This window comes from Diplotaxodon limnothrissa, linkage group LG11, assembly GCF_057381915.1.
Source record: "Diplotaxodon limnothrissa isolate DT_005_m linkage group LG11, D_limnothrissa_male_GT1.1, whole genome shotgun sequence".
Taxonomy (NCBI): domain Eukaryota; kingdom Metazoa; phylum Chordata; class Actinopteri; order Cichliformes; family Cichlidae; genus Diplotaxodon; species Diplotaxodon limnothrissa.
In genome coordinates, this window is record NC_140606.1 from 21,074,248 (window position 1) to 21,093,418 (window position 19,171).

General features: G+C 38.2%; 2 protein-coding genes across 2 annotated transcripts; both read right to left on the reverse strand.

Annotated features, from left to right (window-relative positions):
• Positions 1-280: 280 nt before the first annotated feature.
• Positions 281-4,250, reverse strand: LOC146622681 (persulfide dioxygenase ETHE1, mitochondrial-like). Its single transcript, XM_085366345.1, has 7 exons — positions 3,712-4,250; positions 3,034-3,178; positions 2,442-2,590; positions 2,192-2,321; positions 1,971-2,060; positions 1,551-1,667; positions 281-1,408 (listed from the first exon to the last, which is right to left on the reverse strand). Exons 1-7 carry the CDS (start codon positions 3,919-3,921, stop codon positions 1,362-1,364), a joined length of 888 nt encoding a protein of 295 aa, XP_085222471.1. The 5' UTR covers positions 3,922-4,250; the 3' UTR covers positions 281-1,361.
• Positions 4,181-14,125, reverse strand: LOC146622682 (uncharacterized). Its single transcript, XM_085364899.1, has 9 exons — positions 13,705-14,125; positions 10,211-10,303; positions 9,191-9,325; positions 8,677-8,842; positions 7,977-8,155; positions 7,311-7,409; positions 6,797-6,939; positions 6,459-6,620; positions 4,181-4,321 (listed from the first exon to the last, which is right to left on the reverse strand). Exons 1-9 carry the CDS (start codon positions 14,123-14,125, stop codon positions 4,181-4,183), a joined length of 1,539 nt encoding a protein of 512 aa, XP_085221025.1.
• Positions 14,126-19,171: the final 5,046 nt, after the last annotated feature.

The window sequence follows — 19,171 nt, forward strand, 5'->3', positions numbered from 1 at the left end:
AGGTCACAGACCACTGCGGCTCGCCGTTTTATTGGGAACAACCACAACCATCCATTTAATAATGCTCGTATCAGTACATCTTGTTTTTTTTAGCTATTCACTGATTGTGAACTTGACCACAAATAGCATGCTCTGGGTCAAGCAGAGATAATGTGACTTTTATTTTAGATTACACAGACACAATACTGAATCCTAGATTTTACAATATGCTACCGGTACTCAAAAGCACGTGCAATGTTGCATTCAAGACACTTTGAATGTACAGTAGAGAGAGGCGTTTACTGAGCAGGCTGTTTGAGGATTGAAATACAGCTCTACACCATGTTCATTCAACTTGGAATTTATTTAATGACAGTCTTTGGTGAACATGAGACATCCATATTCACTCGGGTTTTCAGGCTCAAACCATCATCACCACAGGGCTTCATCCATAGCAGCAAAAGACATAAAAAGTCTGAGTTAACCTGGCAGGTAGTGTTCCCCCATGAGGAGAGAACCAGAATTGATACATGCAACTGATGTGGTGCTCTCTTAATAAAAGGCAATAGTAAAAAGTTATATTCACATGAAATCACTTGCTTATGAACATTTTGATTCTGGCCTCCAAAAACCTCAGGCTCAAATTGTCACACAGCTGCAAATTTGTGTGGCTGAGTCAAAGGGAAGCACTCTAAAACAAACCCGTCTTACTGGCTGAGGATCTGTTAAATACAAGAACAGCATGCATGGGTCACTGCAGTCTGATTCCTTCTTTTAGAGCTAGAGAGTAAATAATAATCATCATTTTCAACATATAAAAGGAACATGTGAGCTCATAATGCTATGACATGTTGTGCAGTAACATCTTAGCTGTTATTGATTTTAAATGCAAACAGCATAAGTTTTATTTTCCTGCTATTAAAAGAGGCCACTGCTTGTGGTACTGTGAGTGTGTGAGGCCTTGACTACACGACACAATTGTACCTTTTAAGCATTCACAAATACTAAACTGAACCTTCAGTGTAACAATCCTATCCAAGCTTTCCTCTTCCTCCCCAAATTTACACATAATAACAAATCTGAATAAGGTCAACTTACTTTTAACTTTACACAGTTAACAAAGGGTACCATTACTGTTCTCTCCTCAAATACAGATATTAATTATTTTGAATATCCAAAATAGAAGCAGATTTATTCCAAGTACAATTGATCAGTAGCTGCACTATAAATGATAACAGCAATTAAAATATACCATTTAGATTTAGACACAGAACCACAATAAAGCACTTTATGGCAAGTAGTTTGATTAATTCTGCTAAACAGACACAGAATGTCTATCACTGGGCAATGATGTCATTAGTATCGTCTTTCGTGCAGAACATTCAAACATGGTGCAGTCCACAAACCAGATTGGCAGGCACTGAAATATCTGCAACAGAACAAGGAAAAAATGTTTATAGTAAATGTGACGCCCAGCACGTAAAACCTGTGGTGACGTCTCATAGGCACAAGAACTAGAAATGTGGAGATGACATGGATAGTGAAAGGCTGTAGATACTATTGTTAAATACCTATTTTATTAGGCTTAGGGAGGTTCAGGTTGTTCATGATCTTCACAAACTCCTCCATGCTCTTAGTCAAGCGTGGGTTAAACTTGCGCTCCTCGCCCACTGTAGAAACCGTCTGACCTGAAACACAAAAACAGATGCAGACCAGTGTGACATCTTTAGTCTTCGTGGTCCTGATTTTTGTCACATGTTAAATCTGGTCAATGAAAACATTTATACAGAAACATGCTTCTGACACACAAAAGATGCACTATAAAAACAACATGTATACAACATCTGTTCCAGCTCCCATTAGTGGGAAATTAATAGCTTTACATTTTCAGTGCTTTTAAGCACAAGCTGAAAATCTGTATTACATAAAAACATTCACACTAATGACTCTATAAAATACATAAATGTGTGTCTGCATGTGTTTCAGCCAACCTAAGTAGTCATGTGCTGGGTAGATGAGGCAGTGGTCAGGCAGGGTGTAGATTTTCTCCTGGATTGACTGGTAGAGCCTTTTGGCACAACCTTAAGAAATGAGAGAAAACTTAGAAAACTGCTAAAGGCAATGGCTGTAATACTGCCCCCTTGTGTTCATACAGAAACACTACAAATGAAAATGAACAAAAACAAGCATAAAGCCAAAAGAGCATGCGTACCCTGCTGGAAGTCTGTCCTGCCACAGCCTCTAATGAGAAGAGCGTCACCAGTGAAAGCCATAGTCTGATCCCCAGTTACCAGCGTTATACACCCATCAGTGTGTCCTGGTGTCTCTCTCACAGTCAAAGACTAAAGAAGAGAAAAGACAAGTGTCATGTTAAATTAGTTTTATAAAGCAAACATAACCAAACAGGTATGCAACACTTACAAACACTCCATCATAAAAAAAGAACTTTTTTTTCACCATACGTGTCTTCCAAAGGGGATCTTGTCTCCCTCTTTTAGGTGGATATCAGCAGATGCACCACTGAATTTGGAGATGGCACTCTTCAGACCAGCAAGTCTTTTCTTCATTAGGCCAGTACTTGTTATGTGGTCTGCATGGCAGTGGGTGTTAACTTAAAAAAATAAAAAGAAAGTTTGAATGCGAGTCAAGATTACTGTATATTTTAATCTGCATATAAGAAGAGTCAGTGGAACACAGATCACTGCAAAATCATTTCATAATATTTACTCTTAGGTATTATTATAATATAATATAATATATACATACATACGTGCATGTATATATGTATGTATATAAATACACATTAACGTATATTGGCTCAGGGACAGAGACTCAATTTCAATTTCCCCCAGAAAACAGACGTTTAAAGAGGGAAACAAGTCCAGTACTATATTTATTTTGGCCCCAAGGGTAATAATGAAGTATGTTTTCATAAAGTTCATTCAAGCTTTAAGTAGGGCTGATCTGAAAATGCATCTTAGTGTCAGGGTTAGGAAGATGGAGCACATTTTCTTAGGTTGTTATGTTTTAACTCAACTTTGGGAAGGTAGATACCTGCCACTGTCAGTTTGAGTCCAAGTTCGCTTACGAATTTCAGGTCCCTGTCAATGGTCTCCAGCACAGGATCAATGATGACAGCCTCCTTGGTGTCTGCGTCTGCCAGCAGGTAGGTGTACGTGCTGCTCTCCACTTCAAACAACTAAAGGGGGGAGGAGGGAAAAAAAGGTGAGTACACAGGTGTGACTCAGTAATAAATAAAAACAATAGCGCAAGGGTAACAAGGGTTACACACTCATTCATAGACAATGTTTGTAAGAGACCAAAAAACTGAAAGAAAGAACAGATTATAATATAGGGCAACTTGTTATCATATAAAAACATCCTTATCAACTGTGTCAGGAAGCATTCAGGGGTCATACAAATGCCCCTGAAAGATTAGCTGTCAAGTTTTAGTATCCGAAACAAAACTGCGCATAGATCAACTTAAAGGGTTGTTTGACTCGAAAATGATCCACATAATTCATCCAACAACCTAACTTGGTTGCGCATTAAAAGAACTAAAATTAAATGCTCCTTATCAGAAATATAACAATGAGCTAAATGCTAACTCACTTCCTACTTAACGCCGTAAAGACGGTTGCAAAAAATCCTAAAGAAAATGTCGTTTTCTTCCTGAAGGCAGGAGGATCCAAACGGGCGCAAAATGGCAAGGTATAATCATCTATAACCTACCTGTCTGAAGAGGAGTCCATCCGTCGTTGCTATCCTGGCGCAGTAGGATCTGCTGGTTACCCATAGCGGCTGAGCTCCAGTGATAAAGCCGGGGCAGAAGCGCCTGCTCTGGGCTGCCGCGTAATTCAAGCCGTCAGCGTTTGTCCTGAGCCGTAGCGTCGAAGCCAGGGCCCGCTGAACGGGCTTCACTCTGCTTATTACCGAACACATAGTCGCCGATGTGTCCTGATTTGAACCTCTTGATAGCGGGCAACACTACCGCACGTACGCGTAGGTTCCGCAAAGAGAGACCGTGGGTAGTAGCACTATGAACTCTGTGTTACCTGCCGCTTATCACACTGACTGTCAATCAGTCCTTGGAAAAAACAACACAAGGACTTCAGTGTCGTTTGGAAGCTCCACTGTCACTAGCTGCTTTTACGGGCTGGAGCCGTGCCAACTTGTTTCTTATTAAGCGGTAAATATGGGTTTATGGGTAAGTGAAGCTGCCGGCTAACTTCCTGCACAGCTGAGTACCGTCTTCGCCGTCCTCAGTGAGACGCATGCGCCCTGGAATGAGGGGCCTGGCAATGTACACAACAACATAGCAGCGGCCTACGTGACATTTACGCTGTCAGGCAAGTAAACATCGTCCAAACACAACCTTGTATAAAACGCTCAGTCATCCGCTTTAGTGGAGTAATACGGATGGAAAACAAACAACCAAATAAAAGCTTTGTGATGAGCTACATGAAAACAGTATTTGCTCCCTTTGTCGTTTTTTTTTAAGTCTAACTTGCATGTTTCAGATCCTCAAACAAATTTTGATACTAAGACCATGCAAGTAAATACAAAATGCATGTTTAACTGATGATTTCATTGGCAGCAAGAAATGCAATCAAGCGTTTATGATAACTGGAAATGACTCTTTTATATCACCATAGAGGAGTTTTGGCCCTCTCTTCTTTAAAGAATTGCTGCAGAAAGTGCTTAAGCATGAAGGGCTGGTTCAAAGTCATATCAAAGCATCAAAGTCCAGACAGTGACTAGGCCAATCAGACTTGCTGTTTCCGATTATTGCCCGATCATAACTCAAATGCCTTTGATCTTCAGGGCACGAAATGATTCCTTTAGGATCTTTTGGGAGAGAGCAGAATTCATTGTTCATGAATACTGGAAGTTCTCCAGGTGCTAAAGTAGTAAAACAGTCCCATATCATCAAGCTACCACCACCACCACGTATGACTGTTGCTATGATGTTGTTTTTATGAAATGTTGTTGAGGTTTCTGTCAGATGTAATGGGATTTGAACCTTCCAAAAACTCCAAATTTGTCTCAACGGTTGACAGAACATTTTCACAAAAGTCTTGGAGATATTCAAGATGTTTTTTGGGAGGGTTTTTGGTCAGCTGTGGTTTTTGCCTCGGAACTCTTTTTCCCACTTGATGAACGATCAATCATTGACCTTAACTGAGGCAAGCTCCTGAACTCCCGAACGAGCTGCTGATGTACTTTTGGATTAATTTTGGCAAGTAGTTGGCTACATATGGCCCATAGACTCTAATGAGTTTGCAACTCCTGTTATAAGGCCACTGAACACACTTAAAGAGTGTGAGAAACCCATTGAAAACATAATATAGGTTTTCAAAACTTAATTAATATTCATTTGTTTTGAAATAATGAATAATTGGTTTTATTTATAATATCTTGTTCATCTAGTCTTACTAGTCATACTAGTATTTAGTACTAATATTTATTTTATACAATCAAAGGAAAAATATCAGAAACTGCTTGGTTCCACAGTTTATCAGTACTTCAAATTTAGCTAACATAGGTTATCAGGTCATTTTCATCTAGTGTACCTTGAACCTGTCAAGTCACAGTAATCTATACACCAGCACTTAAATTGGCGCACTTAGACACTAAAGAGGCGCCATGCGCTGTAATAACTGTTAAAATTTGTGGTCAGCAGCCGCGATCAGACAGGAATACAATCCCATTTTCACTTTGATTTATTTGTTGTTTTGTCAGCTATACTTTCATGTCAGTCCTGATAAACGTTTACAAATGTATCATTACTGGCAGTAAATTTCTACTACAGATAAAATTTCTACTACAGATAATAGTGTTTCTATATTTCTATAACTGACAACAGTGACAGTGCACGCTATCGTAGAATGAACAACACTGATAGGCAGATAGATGCAAGTCGATCTTTATTGTCAGTTATCGCATTGTCAGATTTTAAGGTGTTGCAGAAACAGCTGTGGTGGTCTCGGCCGAATCCTCTGCTTAATACTGCAACAAAAAATATTAAAACAAGGACAATTTAAAAACTTTATTGTATATTTCGCAAATGACATTAATGTGTTATAGTGCATTTTGGCTATGAAAAGTCCTGCAGGGTATTAAAAGTAATCACATTTCCTGCATTTTACTGATGTATTCTTTTACTAATGCATCTAGTTTGCCTCCATCCTTTAAAGAACTAATATGTATTGAAATGTTGGTTCTATAACCTTCAACAGGATTTAACATTTAACCGTTAAGTTTTTTTCTTCTTTACTGCTGAAGTTTTATTATCTGCTATATAGCCAAACTGCTTATCTGTCAAGGGTTGTAGTTCAAAATGAAAATAGAAAAGCATTTTTAGATAGACTGTGACACAGATGCAGTAAATAAACTAACAGAACTTTGACTCCGAAACAGAGCGACAGATAAAGATAGGTTTTACATTTACAAGCGGTGAGGAAAAGTGCTTCCCATACCTGTATGTCTATGTAACGTTCAATCCACTGAAGCAATTCAGTTACTCTGCTGTAGACGCCTGGTTTATTAGGCCGTGCGCATCCCTCTCCCCAACTCACCACGCCTGCCAGCTTCCAATCCCCTTTAGATGTCTTACACACAAGTGGTCCACCACTGTCTCCCTTAAGAGAAAATCATTTCACAAACAAAATTTGTGAACATCAAATGGGAGAAACACAACTCTTGATAGATTGTAAAGTATATTGTAAAAGTATATAGATTGTAAAATATATTTTATATTCTTCATGAACCTGTGCTAGGTTTGTGGAGAGGAGATTTCATCTCTGTGGGTGTGTACCTGGCAAGAGTCAACCCCTCCATCCATGCTCCCAGCGCAAATCATTCGAGGAGTTATGAAGAGACCATAGACACTCAAGTCGTAGCAGATGGATTGAGCTATTACCTTAACATGAGCCTGCCTTAACTCTTCTGACACATAGCCTGACAGAAAATGAAATGAAAAAATCAGCAGCAAAAAGTGAATGAAAATAAGTAGAAAGGGTTACTTGAAGGTGACTAGTGGAAATGTTACACAGTTCAAAAGATAATGAATGATTACACTTATATATATTTTTTTTATCTAGTAATTAAGTCTAACGTCTTAGCTTCAATGAGGATACTGTACTGACAAATATGGCTCTTTAAAAAGTTTTTGCCCTACAGTTTCCAACTCTGAAACTATGATTGTGAGTTTTTGAAGCTATTTGAAGCTCCAACTTAAATTATACTTGCGTTATCAAATCACGTTCTTTTAGCTCAGTTGTTAAGATCACAAACTGTAGCAAAAGTATCTGTCTTTCAGTGCAGTGCACCTGTGTTTTCATTTACGTATCCCCAGCCTGTGATCCAGCAGTCTGATCCATCAGGAAAGGACTCGGTTGGACTGGGTAAACAGACCGGTCGGACCCCACCTACAAAGAGCAGCAGTAAAGTGATAAAGGTTAGCTCTCTCTCGTGGTTATGAAATCACATATTTCCTTTTTCCTCCCACCCACGTTTATGATTGTAATACATGTTTTTCTCTTGACTTAAAAGTAAGTTTCACTTCTGACGATTTTGATTTTGTTAGGTGTTTAGTTCGTTCTTTCTTTATTGTTTTAAGTTTTGGTAAAAATTAAATATTTGTTTTGGCAATATGACAGCGATTGCAATGATTAGTGCAGTGATGTAAGTGCCCCTAATCTCCCCCTCAAGCCCAAAAGGGATTACACTTCTTGATCTGTCCTGATCTTAATCATAATAAAATTTAAATGTGCATCAAGTCACATTAAGTTCTTTTCATGATTCAAATGTAAGTAAATACAGTTATAAAAAGAGACAGTGAAACATTGTCTGTTTGTCTTGTGTGACATAAATTTGGCTAGTTTACATACATTCAACAAGTTACTAGACTCCAGCATTCATTCAGCGTAAAGAAAAACAAATGATGTGGTTTTCGTTGCCCTGATGAATGATAGCGCAATCTGTCTCTTACTTACTCGTCATGTCCATGTCAATTATGGTGCGCAGCAGTCCCACGTCATAGTCATTGTGCATAACCTTAAAGCCAGGGTGGTAGAGGATCTGCAGTGCCCTGTAGTGTTGCCCCAGAGAGTTGTGTGCAATGCTTACAGTGCCTGCCACAACCGTCCAGTCAGCTACTTGAAGCATGTTATTACTGCAGAAGAGTGACAGAAAAGTTAGTAGATAGAGTTCGGTTTAAGAAGCGGTGTGTGTGCCCACTAATTTTCACAGTTTTGTTTTTCAATGGTTTTTCATAATATCATACAACCTCCAGCATTATTACAATCACGGTTTAGGCCTCAGCCATCGCCAAATTACATGTATTTCTATTTTCACTTTAGCCTTGCAAACATTAGGAGCTGCTTTTGGTTTGTAGTTGTGCTCAAAAAATCCGCACCCATTGCTCATAATCCAAGATGAACACTCACGGGGAACAGAGAGCTCCATCTGTGATGTGATCACATCACAGATGGAGCTCTGCTCTGCTGCAGAAGGTGCAAAAAGGTGCAAAAAGTTTTTACTTCACCCTTTACCTGCTTTTGACTTGAACATAACAGGAACACGGTGTTACCTCGGACTGAGCAGGTGGTCGTGACTACAGCCTTTGCTAACTGACTGTACCAGTAACTGAACTCGTAAACACTTCTTTCTTGTCATTCCTCGTGTCTCTCTTACTCAACAAAGCAGTGTGCTGCAGTGATCACCCAACGAGGAGAGATGATGGCACCACCACAGACGTGTCTTCCCCTCCACTGCATGCTGACTTGCCAGGCCCACTCGTTCTTTGTAGCTAAGGTTCCTCCAACAATACGCTGACCATTGCTGACCAGAACTGAGCAGTCTGGATATGAGATGAAGAACACGAAATCAAGCAAACAGACAATGAGTGCAAAAAAAAAATGCAAAAGCTCTTTTTGAAAAAAAAATAAGATGACCATAAAGGTGGTTTAATTAATTTTAAGAATATAAGGTGTTTAATGTGAGAAATTATTATGGTAATATTCTAGTAAAACCTATTCTGTGGAAAGACTTAGAAAAGCACAGCCATAATTGCCAGATGCTTGATGGATATGTAAGTAACATCTTTTGTTTGAGAGATGAGCAGTAAATTGGAGTGGCAGTGAAGATTGCCATCCTTGGAGCTTTGGAGACAAAATGCATTAGTTACTATGAAATTTAAATTCTTTACCTGCAGTCATATTTCCTGTCTGGTTCACTGGATTCTTGGACAGAACGGGCCTCTGGGTTGGGACAGTGCAGCTCCCTTTCCCACCACAGAGAGGAGGTGATTCACCCACCTCAGAGGGAAACAGCAAGAACTTAACTAATTTGAAGAGAGAGAAAAAACATTCAGATGACACAGTACAATGTCTCAAGTGGGTAGTGAAACATTAACATTAAAAACTCCTCACACTGAGATCAGTCTTAATAGCTGCTGGTTTCAAATTTGGAACCTCAGCAAACCATTTTACTCTATCTTTGCATTTTGGTTTCACTTTTTCCAACAATGTAATTTATTTCCCAGAAGGAGGCTTCATAGAGGATTTAATAACTGGCATAGTGAATGTTCAGAACTAATTAACTTGGGTTTTTTTTCTCATTTCATTTGTATTTAATCGTAATCAGAGACACCTATTATGTATGCTCACTGATGTGTTACAGAAAGCAGTAAGGCTGAATGACATAACTGGGTGTTTTATTACAATTATTATACTAAAGTGGCATATTATGATGTAGAACATTCTAAGTTTTTGATTCTTTTTGCATCTGGCAAAAAGTCTGCAGACTTAGATTTTCTTTTTGCAATATTAGTGGTAACTGCATGATGAGAAGGTTTGTTTCTTAACCTCCTAAGACCCAAAATATTCTACTGCATGCATTTTTAATTTCTCTTTGATATTTGGGTATATTGGAGCCCGATGAATGTAAAAACAAAAAATTACCAGATTTTTTTCAATCTTATTTTTGTTTTTAAGAAAAATAAGAGCCACATATGAGGATATTCGTTTAAAATTTTGATAGAACAGTAGCAGTATAATGTCCTCGTAAAAGGATATCAGGCCCTTGTAGAGCAAAATTGAGTATTTTAGTCTAAATAACCCAAAATGTGATGTCCACATATGTGGACGTCAGGTCCTAGGAGGTTAAACACTAGAATTCAACGTGCTATTGATGTACTGGAGGTACCTTGCTTTTCAGAGTGGGTTACCTAAAAGAGCAGAAGCGATAATCACTTTTATAGTGACAAAGATTCCCACAAACATTAACAGGTCACTAGATGTACAGGCATGGGATCTTGCATCTGCAAACAAACAAGAAATAACAAGAAATATTAAAACTTTGCAAGGAGCTCTGAGCTCCAAGACATCCTGTCTTCATCATCTTTATTAATTGACTGGGACAGTTGTAGTAAACCAAACTAACTGTGAGGTTTTATCATATCATCATACTTTGACAAATGTGTGAATTTTGGAGATCCCTTTTAGATTTTAGATAGGTGCAGTTTAGGTGAGAACAAGCCAAAGATGATAACCGTGCACATTTTCTTAACAATTTATCCAAATGAGAGCTGTAGGGGGCTGGAGTCTATATTAGCTATCACAGGGTGAAAGGCAGGCCACCAGTCTATCACAGGGTTAACTCAGAAATACGATTTAAGAAACACCAGTTAGCTTTGGAAGTGTTTGGACTGTAAGAGGCAGCTGGAGGAAACCCATGCAGCCACAGGGAGAACGCGCAAACTCCACCCAGAACCTGCCAGTGGATTCAAATGCAGGATCTTTTTGCTGTGAGGCAACAGTGCCACCATATGTTAATAAGCTATCTGGTGCCATTTGGCTATTATGCAAAACTACTCTCTGTAATTTGAGTTGTATTGTTATTGTGAACAAACAACCATCATCATTAAACATTTATTGAAATGTTGGTTCAGCCAGTCGAATTTGTTTTACTTGTCTTACATGTGTAAATTCTTCTGTGTGTAACTTAATGTAGTGATGCATAAAGGTCGAGGATAGAAAACACTTGTGCTCAAAGCTGTGATTATAGGTTTGAACATACGGCAAACAGGTGGTGTAACCATATGTTTTGGCTACATTTACAGTATTTAGCAGTTAAACTATTTATAGTTTATTATTTAAGTGTGATATAAACCTTAAACCAGTTGTCAAGGGCGATCAGTGTGAAGGTGAATATGCATCTCTGGGACAAAAGTTCTGCTCAGACAAAATCCTGAGGACAGAACACATCCATAATATGTAAAGCGTGAGTTGCATGAAATATAAGTAAGGCAAAAAAACCCCCAACAACTTTGAAATCAATTTTGTGTTTCACTGATACAGTCAAGATGGATTACTACTAGTGAAATGTGAAAACCTCTAAGCTGCGTTCGCATCGACAGGGGAACAAATGGTAACGTTTTGGCAACAAAATCATGAACTCCAGTAGATAATTTATGCTTTTTCTCCAAAGGAACTATTTTCTTGTTTCATCTATATAACACTGCAATGCCGCCTACTGTGGTGTATTTGTAATACTATGATGACGGCACAGTGTAAAAAATAGAGACTGAAAAAGTCTGCCACAAGTTTTTTCGCTTAAATTAAAATGGAAGAGAATGGAGAAGCTGATAAGCTGAGCTTATCTTCAACTATGCCTGCCTGAAGGTGAGACAAATGAGAAACTGAAACCAAAGCGATGAATTCTTTATAATTCTTTGCGAATCATGATCAGATAAAAGGATCAGCTGATGGAGTAGGAAAAAGAGGCAACGAGCTGTTTAACATGCTGCATGGTACTCTGATATGTCATTTTTATTTCTAAAGTTTAATTGCAAGAACTTGTTGCATTATATATTTACAGCCTTGCCAAACGCTAATGACAGATAGCATAGATGCAGAAATAATTAGTCATCGATACAACTGACAGTATCAGTGACAAATATGAAGCAGATTTAAAATTACAAATGAATTTTCTTTTATGTTTATTCTTATTATTTCTTTTATTATTTTCTTTGCTTTTTTTCTTTCTTTTCTTTTCTTGTCCTGCTTTCTATTTGCCAAAGGCAGTCCAAGAGAAAAGTTCCAGTCACCGCAGTAGGAGACCTTTAAACTATTTCATGCACAATGGCACCAAGGCAACTTTGAGGTCAAAAAGTGATAAAGAAAAAAGATTGCACAGGAGCAATAGCTCACATGTTATTACTGAGGATCTAAACAGCTGCCTCAGCAGTCTGTGTGTTAGAAAATCTATGTATCTCATCAAAGTTATAGTAAATTGCCAAATGACTGTGGATAGAAGCGGGTGCTGAAGTGAGAAACATATGTGCTATTTTTCAAAATCACATTAAGGCTGCTTCCTCAGGAGGGGTTCAGAGTATGCAAGAAGAAATTTCAGATGTGTTTGTCTTCAATCAATCCTCAAAGGCTAAGAGATTTGACTATTTACCACAGAAATATAAGTGAAGATTGATTAAACATTAATTAATTACCAGTGCACTGGTAATTAAATATCTCAATTACAATAAGTCATCTTTTGGGATTCACACACTTTGCTAATAATATTTGATTTAAATCAGTTTTCTCCCATAAAACAAAAAGTTACACCTCACCTGTAAATAGCATCTAACACAAGTACTGTTGATTGCATCAATGTAAAGCTGGATCATTCAGTTTCATTTTGAAAATATATGCTTATCTAACTTTTAGGTTTAACGCTAACTGCTGGAGGTTATGGACAATGCTGGACATCCTCTGCACACGGTCGTAAATAATCAGAGGAGCCTACTCAGGGACAGGTTGCTTCTCCCAAAGTCAAGAACCAACAGACCTAAAAACTCCTTTGTCCCACATGCCATCACACTGTTTAACTCCTCGTTGGGGGGAGAGAGGGAGGGGAAACTGAGCTGTAGTGCTTTTTTTCACTGTGCAATATTCGCTATATTTTTTCTTATATTCGACTGTGCAATAATCACCCTGCAATAGACTCACTCAAATGTGCAATCCACTGGTATTCCTATTTATCCCTATTATATATTCTGTATTTATATATGTGTATATGTGTATATATGGCATATTTATGCTTATATCCTTACTCTCATTCCCCTTTATTGTATCTGTAACATGCAACTTCTGCTACTGGAAACTGAATTTCCCGGAGGAACCCACCGAAGGGATTAATAAAGTTTCATCTAATCTAAATGGGTACAGTATAAATGGGTACTTCTAAAATGCCAAACCTTTCCGTATCTGACATGGTGGTATTTTTGTAAAATCTTTGTGTAAATTTTTCTAAAATGCTTTCAGGATTTTAGGAACAGTTTGTTGCCAATTTACAGCCTCCTGTGAACAAAAGAAACTCCATAAAGTAATTTTTTTTAAGCTTGTGGAAGGAATACACTGGCCTACACAGAACCCCGATTCCTGATACAACCACATACATTTCACTATAAGTGTACTTCTGATCCTGTGTCAGCTGGGCTCAAAGATCTTATGAAATGCTTTCTCAGAAAAGGAGAGGCTGTTACAGCAACAGATAAAGCCTGCTGCACCCCAAGTTTATAGACTGCATGTAACTCCAACGGTTCGCACTTATAGAAATGTTATTTATGAGCAAAGCATGTTGGCCCCATGTTTCAAAGTGTGATTTTTCCTGGCACATTATCAAAACTGTACATTGAAGTAACACCTTCAATTATTACCATACCTGGGACTCCATCATGTAGCTCTTTTGGAAACATGATACCTATTGATGTGTCCTGCAGTGGACCTCCATCTGTTTGAATCCTCTGCTGAACTTCTTGAGGATTATCACTACAAGGAGCCGCTGACGTCACATTTTTTTGATCTTGGGCTTCTGAGGACACTGAACTAGAAAGTGATGCTTCAAGAGGTTGCAGCTTTGGGGTCTCATCAGAAAAGGGCAGATCTTCTGGATGTGGGTTTCCATTAGTTGTGGGTTTATACTGGGGTATGAATGTGAGGACTGTAGAAGGAACCAAAGACGATATACTCAATACATCATGACTGATTGGACTTTGAAAAGATGTTGATGCCCAGTGCTGAGGCGATAAAAAGTTTGGTGCGTTTGCTTGATGACAAGAGCTGGTGCTGTCTTTCTGAGCCATACTTTTTAGGTTTTGTTGCCAACAAACACAGAAACCTTGGCTAGAACCTGCAAAATTAACAAAGTTATGACAAAACGTGAGCTTCCAACAATGCATCTGTAAGAAATACTCTGACATTCTGATGGATTTTGACTGCTAGAATTGACACATAATATAACGTATATTAAGTTTACAATGGGCAATTATTGACCTAAGAACTACCGAAATGCAGGCATGGTGCGAGAAAAATACTAATGAATCCATGGAAAAGTTATTCAAAGTTATTCAAAATGCAAAGTAAGATAATAGCACTCTCAAAAATTAGTTATATTAAAAAATATGAGTGGATACAACTTTTCTGTGATAAACGTGTGCAAGAAAAGACACCCGTTACCCGCATTGTTCATAACACAACAACTTCTGTGACTTCCTTGTGTGTCAGTCTCATCAACATATATTTTCAAGAGCGCTCACCTGAAGGTCACCCATGGAGATTTGCATGTATTGGCTTCATTTGTATGCATGGGATTATTTATCCACGCGCCTCCTCCACTTATTAAACCGGCTTGTACCACAGCTAGGAAAAGAAATGCATCACCGTTAGTGACAAGACTCAGGTGCCTGCTGGCTCCTGTGCATCTTTAATCCAAAGATATCTGCTCTCCTACTGTGAATCCATCCTCTTCAGCTCAGGCAGGTTACAGTTTGTCACTCGCGCTCTTGTGATTCTGCAGCTCACCTCGTCCTCCCACTTAATCCTTTCATTGTGTCACACCCTTCAGCACCTTTCTCCTTCTCCTTCCTCTCCTCTTCCTACTTCTCCAACTCAGGTTTTTCCCCTAGACAGAGCAGGCGAGGCTGCAGCAGTCAGGCCAGTAACAGATATGTTGTTGCTGGCAGTCTATGAAATATGCATGGGGATAATTGTGCGCTTAGGTCAGAGTTTAACAACAGAAGATAATCTACATCATACCAATGAGCCTCTTCCACTCACAAGTAGGCCACTGTGTGAGTACAGACACAAAAACATAGTTCAGTTTCATGCAGATGAAGTAGATATGTATCTAAGAATAAAGGTCCCATTATGAATCTGAAGAAGCAGGATTGTTTCTGTGTGTCTTTTTGTGGTCACTCTTTTCAGTGGTATTTTGTTCATACTATCAAATTACAGCACGAGAGGGCGCAGAGTGGCGGCAGTGACAACTGACCCGTCGTAGTGTTACCTCACCTGTTCTAGGTTACAGTGACTTTACTTCTGGGAGCAAACATGGAACATCGGCATTGGACACGTAGACACATAATGCCTCAGCCAATCATCAGGCTTGAATGTTTCTCTAAAGAGAGGTAACGACTGCACAGTCATGCCATACAAAGTAATAGTTTAGAGTAAAAAAGCAAAAATTCAAAATTCAAATAATAACTCTGCCGCCGTGGTTTTAATTGTATCAGTCTCAAAGATTTCAATGTGTGCATGTAAATGGAGAATCTGCCTCACATAGAAAAGTTAGTGATCTATAAGGATCATGAATATCAGTTCCGTCTGGACTGACATGTTTGACATATTTTGTGGCTACCTTAGAAAAAACAGAAACAATTTGTAAATTCAAAATATAGACCCTACAAAATTCCATCCTCTTGAGATATCTTGTTTCTGTGTTATTTAGCTGAGCAAACTGTCACTGCTTTCTCTACTATTGGATAGAGGTGGGAATCACCATACAACTCGCGATACGATATTATCACAATACTTAACGCACGATACGATATTATTGCGATTTTTAAAAATATTTTGCGATATTTAAATTCTGCACATAAAGGTAAACTTTATCAATATTCATTTTATCTAATATCAAAGTCTCACACTCAGTCTTTCTCTCATTTCAGTCAGTTTTATTGTTGACAAACTGAACGGTTTGTATTACAGTCTAGTCCAACTTAACTGAATGCAACCATCTGGTACAATTATAGCTATTCTGAACTATGCAATATGAAAACTATGCAGCCCATTCAGCAACTGAAGAATTTGAAAGTAAATAAAAAAAAAATATAATTTTACATTAAATAAAAAAGTTCTAAACTTAATTAAAATTAAACATGTCTTAAATTAAAATAAGTAAACTGTCATGTTTATTGCTGCCAAAAAAAAAAGTTAAACACATTTGGACAGTGAAGGAATGTCAGGATTCTTGCTCAGAAAAAGGATCAACATGCTCTGAAGTCAACATGCTCTGACTCCAGAGCATGTTGACTTCAGAGAAAAAATTGTTTGTAACAAAATATCGATTTCTGCTGTCCCTGTATCGATACATTATTAGCAAACAAAATATCACGATACTACACAGTATCGATTTTTTCCCCCACCCCTACTATTGGAGCAAATATTGTGATTTTATTTTTTCATCAACTGTTCTATGTAATGTTTCATGGTTTGGTACTGCTTAGAAGCATTTGCTTCTTGTAAATAGTTGGAGTAGTTTTATTGTAGTTTTTTGAGGAGCTGCCTGCTCATGAGACTGACAGGATGCATAAATAAATAAAGCACGCACACTTTGTTTGTTTCTGCATTCCCGCATCGCCTTATTTACTCCATACAACTCGCACCAATCTCAGCTTGTCAAACAGACACAGCTCTGCCAGCTTCACCTCCCTGAGGTATCAGTCAGAAGAGGAGTGAAGGAACTCGTGTTTGCCATCTTGGCAGTGGCCCTCGAGGTACAGCAGCATTTTCAACTTAACAGTATCATTTTTTTATCCAGTGAAGAAAGAGACATCAGCTATTTAAATGACTGAATGGCAGAGTTACTGTCAGGAAGCTGCAAGTCAAACACAGAGTGTGTTAAACTTCGGTTTGTTTTTCTATCACAGCCAAACTTTGACAATTTGGATCTTGAAGCATTTCTTTTATTAACTACACGTAATTGCAGAGATACATGTATTTGTCATTTGTTTTCTAAATTTCCTACATCAAACACTGAAAATATTCACACAATGGATTTTCCTTCTTGGTATTATTGATTTAAAGGAACAGGATTGACTTGCACTACAGCACAGGTTATGCAAATTATTGTTTAAAGAGTTTGATATTTTGATTGGAGGTGGATGGGAAGACTGATGTGACTGTCGCTTCCACTTGGTAAAAACTACTAAAAGGCTAAAGAGCCAAAGCTGTAAGCTGGAGTTACAGTGGAGGTAATAATAAATTGTTCCCCTGCTTTCAGTGAACAGGGGTCGTGGACTGCACACCAACTATCAGCAGCCTACAATGCAGCCTTAAGAGCTGGTCCCAGGTTAATCTAAATGAGTAGTCCTGTTGCCTTGAACTAAAGCAGTCATGAAAATGAGTCACTATAATTAGCGGGCTATCAGAAGAATTCACAATATCCTATTTCAGGCCAGGTAACCTGCAGAGATTTCAGAAAGTTATGAACCAAGAAATAGTTCATGCATGAACTGCATATTAGTATTTTAAGTATTCTATTAGTATTTTAAGTATTCTATCTATTTTATTTATTGAATTTTATTGTTTTATTTATATTTTGATATTTCTAGGGATGATGCAATGATCGGGGACCATTCTTAATTTCGTTGTTCTCATGACAATGACAATAAAGTTTCTGATTCTGATTCTGATTCTGATTCTCCCTGAAAAAACTTTGTGGTGTTCAGAAGTGCTGGAAAGCAGACTGATTTAATCTTTTTCACATCCTTTGACCCTTAGCACAAAGAACAACATGCATATTTCTTAAAATATCAAATGGTCCATTCATTTTCTTGATCATTTGTCCAGTTTGGGGTTTCACAACATGGCACACCTTAGACAGATTACAAGTGTATCACAGGGCCAACACAGAGAGACTGACCATGTTGACATTTACTCCTCCCAATTTAGAATCACCAGTTAATCTAACATGCATGTCTCTGGACTGTAGTCGGAAGCTTGGGTACCTGGAGGGAGTCCACCCAGGCACAGTGAAAACATACAAATTTCATACCAAATGGCCCCAGATGGCTGATGGAGTCCTGTCTCACTACACAAGACTTTACACAGTCACCATCCCTGTGACACTGACACAGGATGTAAGTTGTACTTTACAATCAAGTAGGGAAAGGACTGGCCTATACAGTGGAAGTGATTGTATTTTTTTGCACTGTAATTTGACAAAAAAGTATATTTTTCCATTGCATAAGATGGTAGTGATTTTAAAACAACACAAGTAATGGATGAAAATGATTTTTATTTGATTATTTGTACATCCCACAAAACTTTAAAGCAAAGTCTACAACACTCACCTTTACATTTATAAACAACTTATTTAGAGAAAGACCTGTACATATTAAAATGCATGAAAGCTGTCTTGACTGTTACTGCTCAGTCACCAAATCAATAATTGTTACACAATGCAATGGGGATTTTTTTTAAAAGACGTATGAAACATTATTGATCATTGGCTGTCAGAGTTTTAAGCTGTACGCAAGCTGTTTTTCCCCCTTTCCCCTGACTTATTCCAGTCCTCTGGGAAAGACAAGCACATGTAAACTGATAAGGTGCTTTTTGTCAGTGATACAAGAAAATACAAGTACGACTTAAGTCTTCCAGTAAATTGGAAAAACAGTCACGTTTCTTGGAGTCCAACTTACACTAAGTTTTTGAGTCAAGCTGCTGCTCTGAGATTCCCGGTCCTCAGTAATTCTCTTGACAAGCGTATTATCTGTACAACGCAGCACACGTCTTCTTTTCTTTGAATATCTCCCGCTTGTTTGTGTTTTGTGCACCTGTCTTCTACTTGTCACACGCTTTTTTGTGATTGCCTCCTAGTTTCTTTCTTCAGTCTTGTGTAAGCTATTTGTTACATTTCTCTTGTCATTCACTTTCTGAAAAGTTTGTCCCACTTCGACTTATCAGCTGTCCACTCTTTTGTCTCACTTCCCATCTCTGCACATCAAACCTGCCACACACTTCTTTATCTTTGCTTCTTACTCAGCTCTTTCTCACCTCAGAACTCAAATTGATGTCAGGCGTTTTTATTTTTTTATTTTTGGACAACTGACACCTCTCATCCTTTTGGA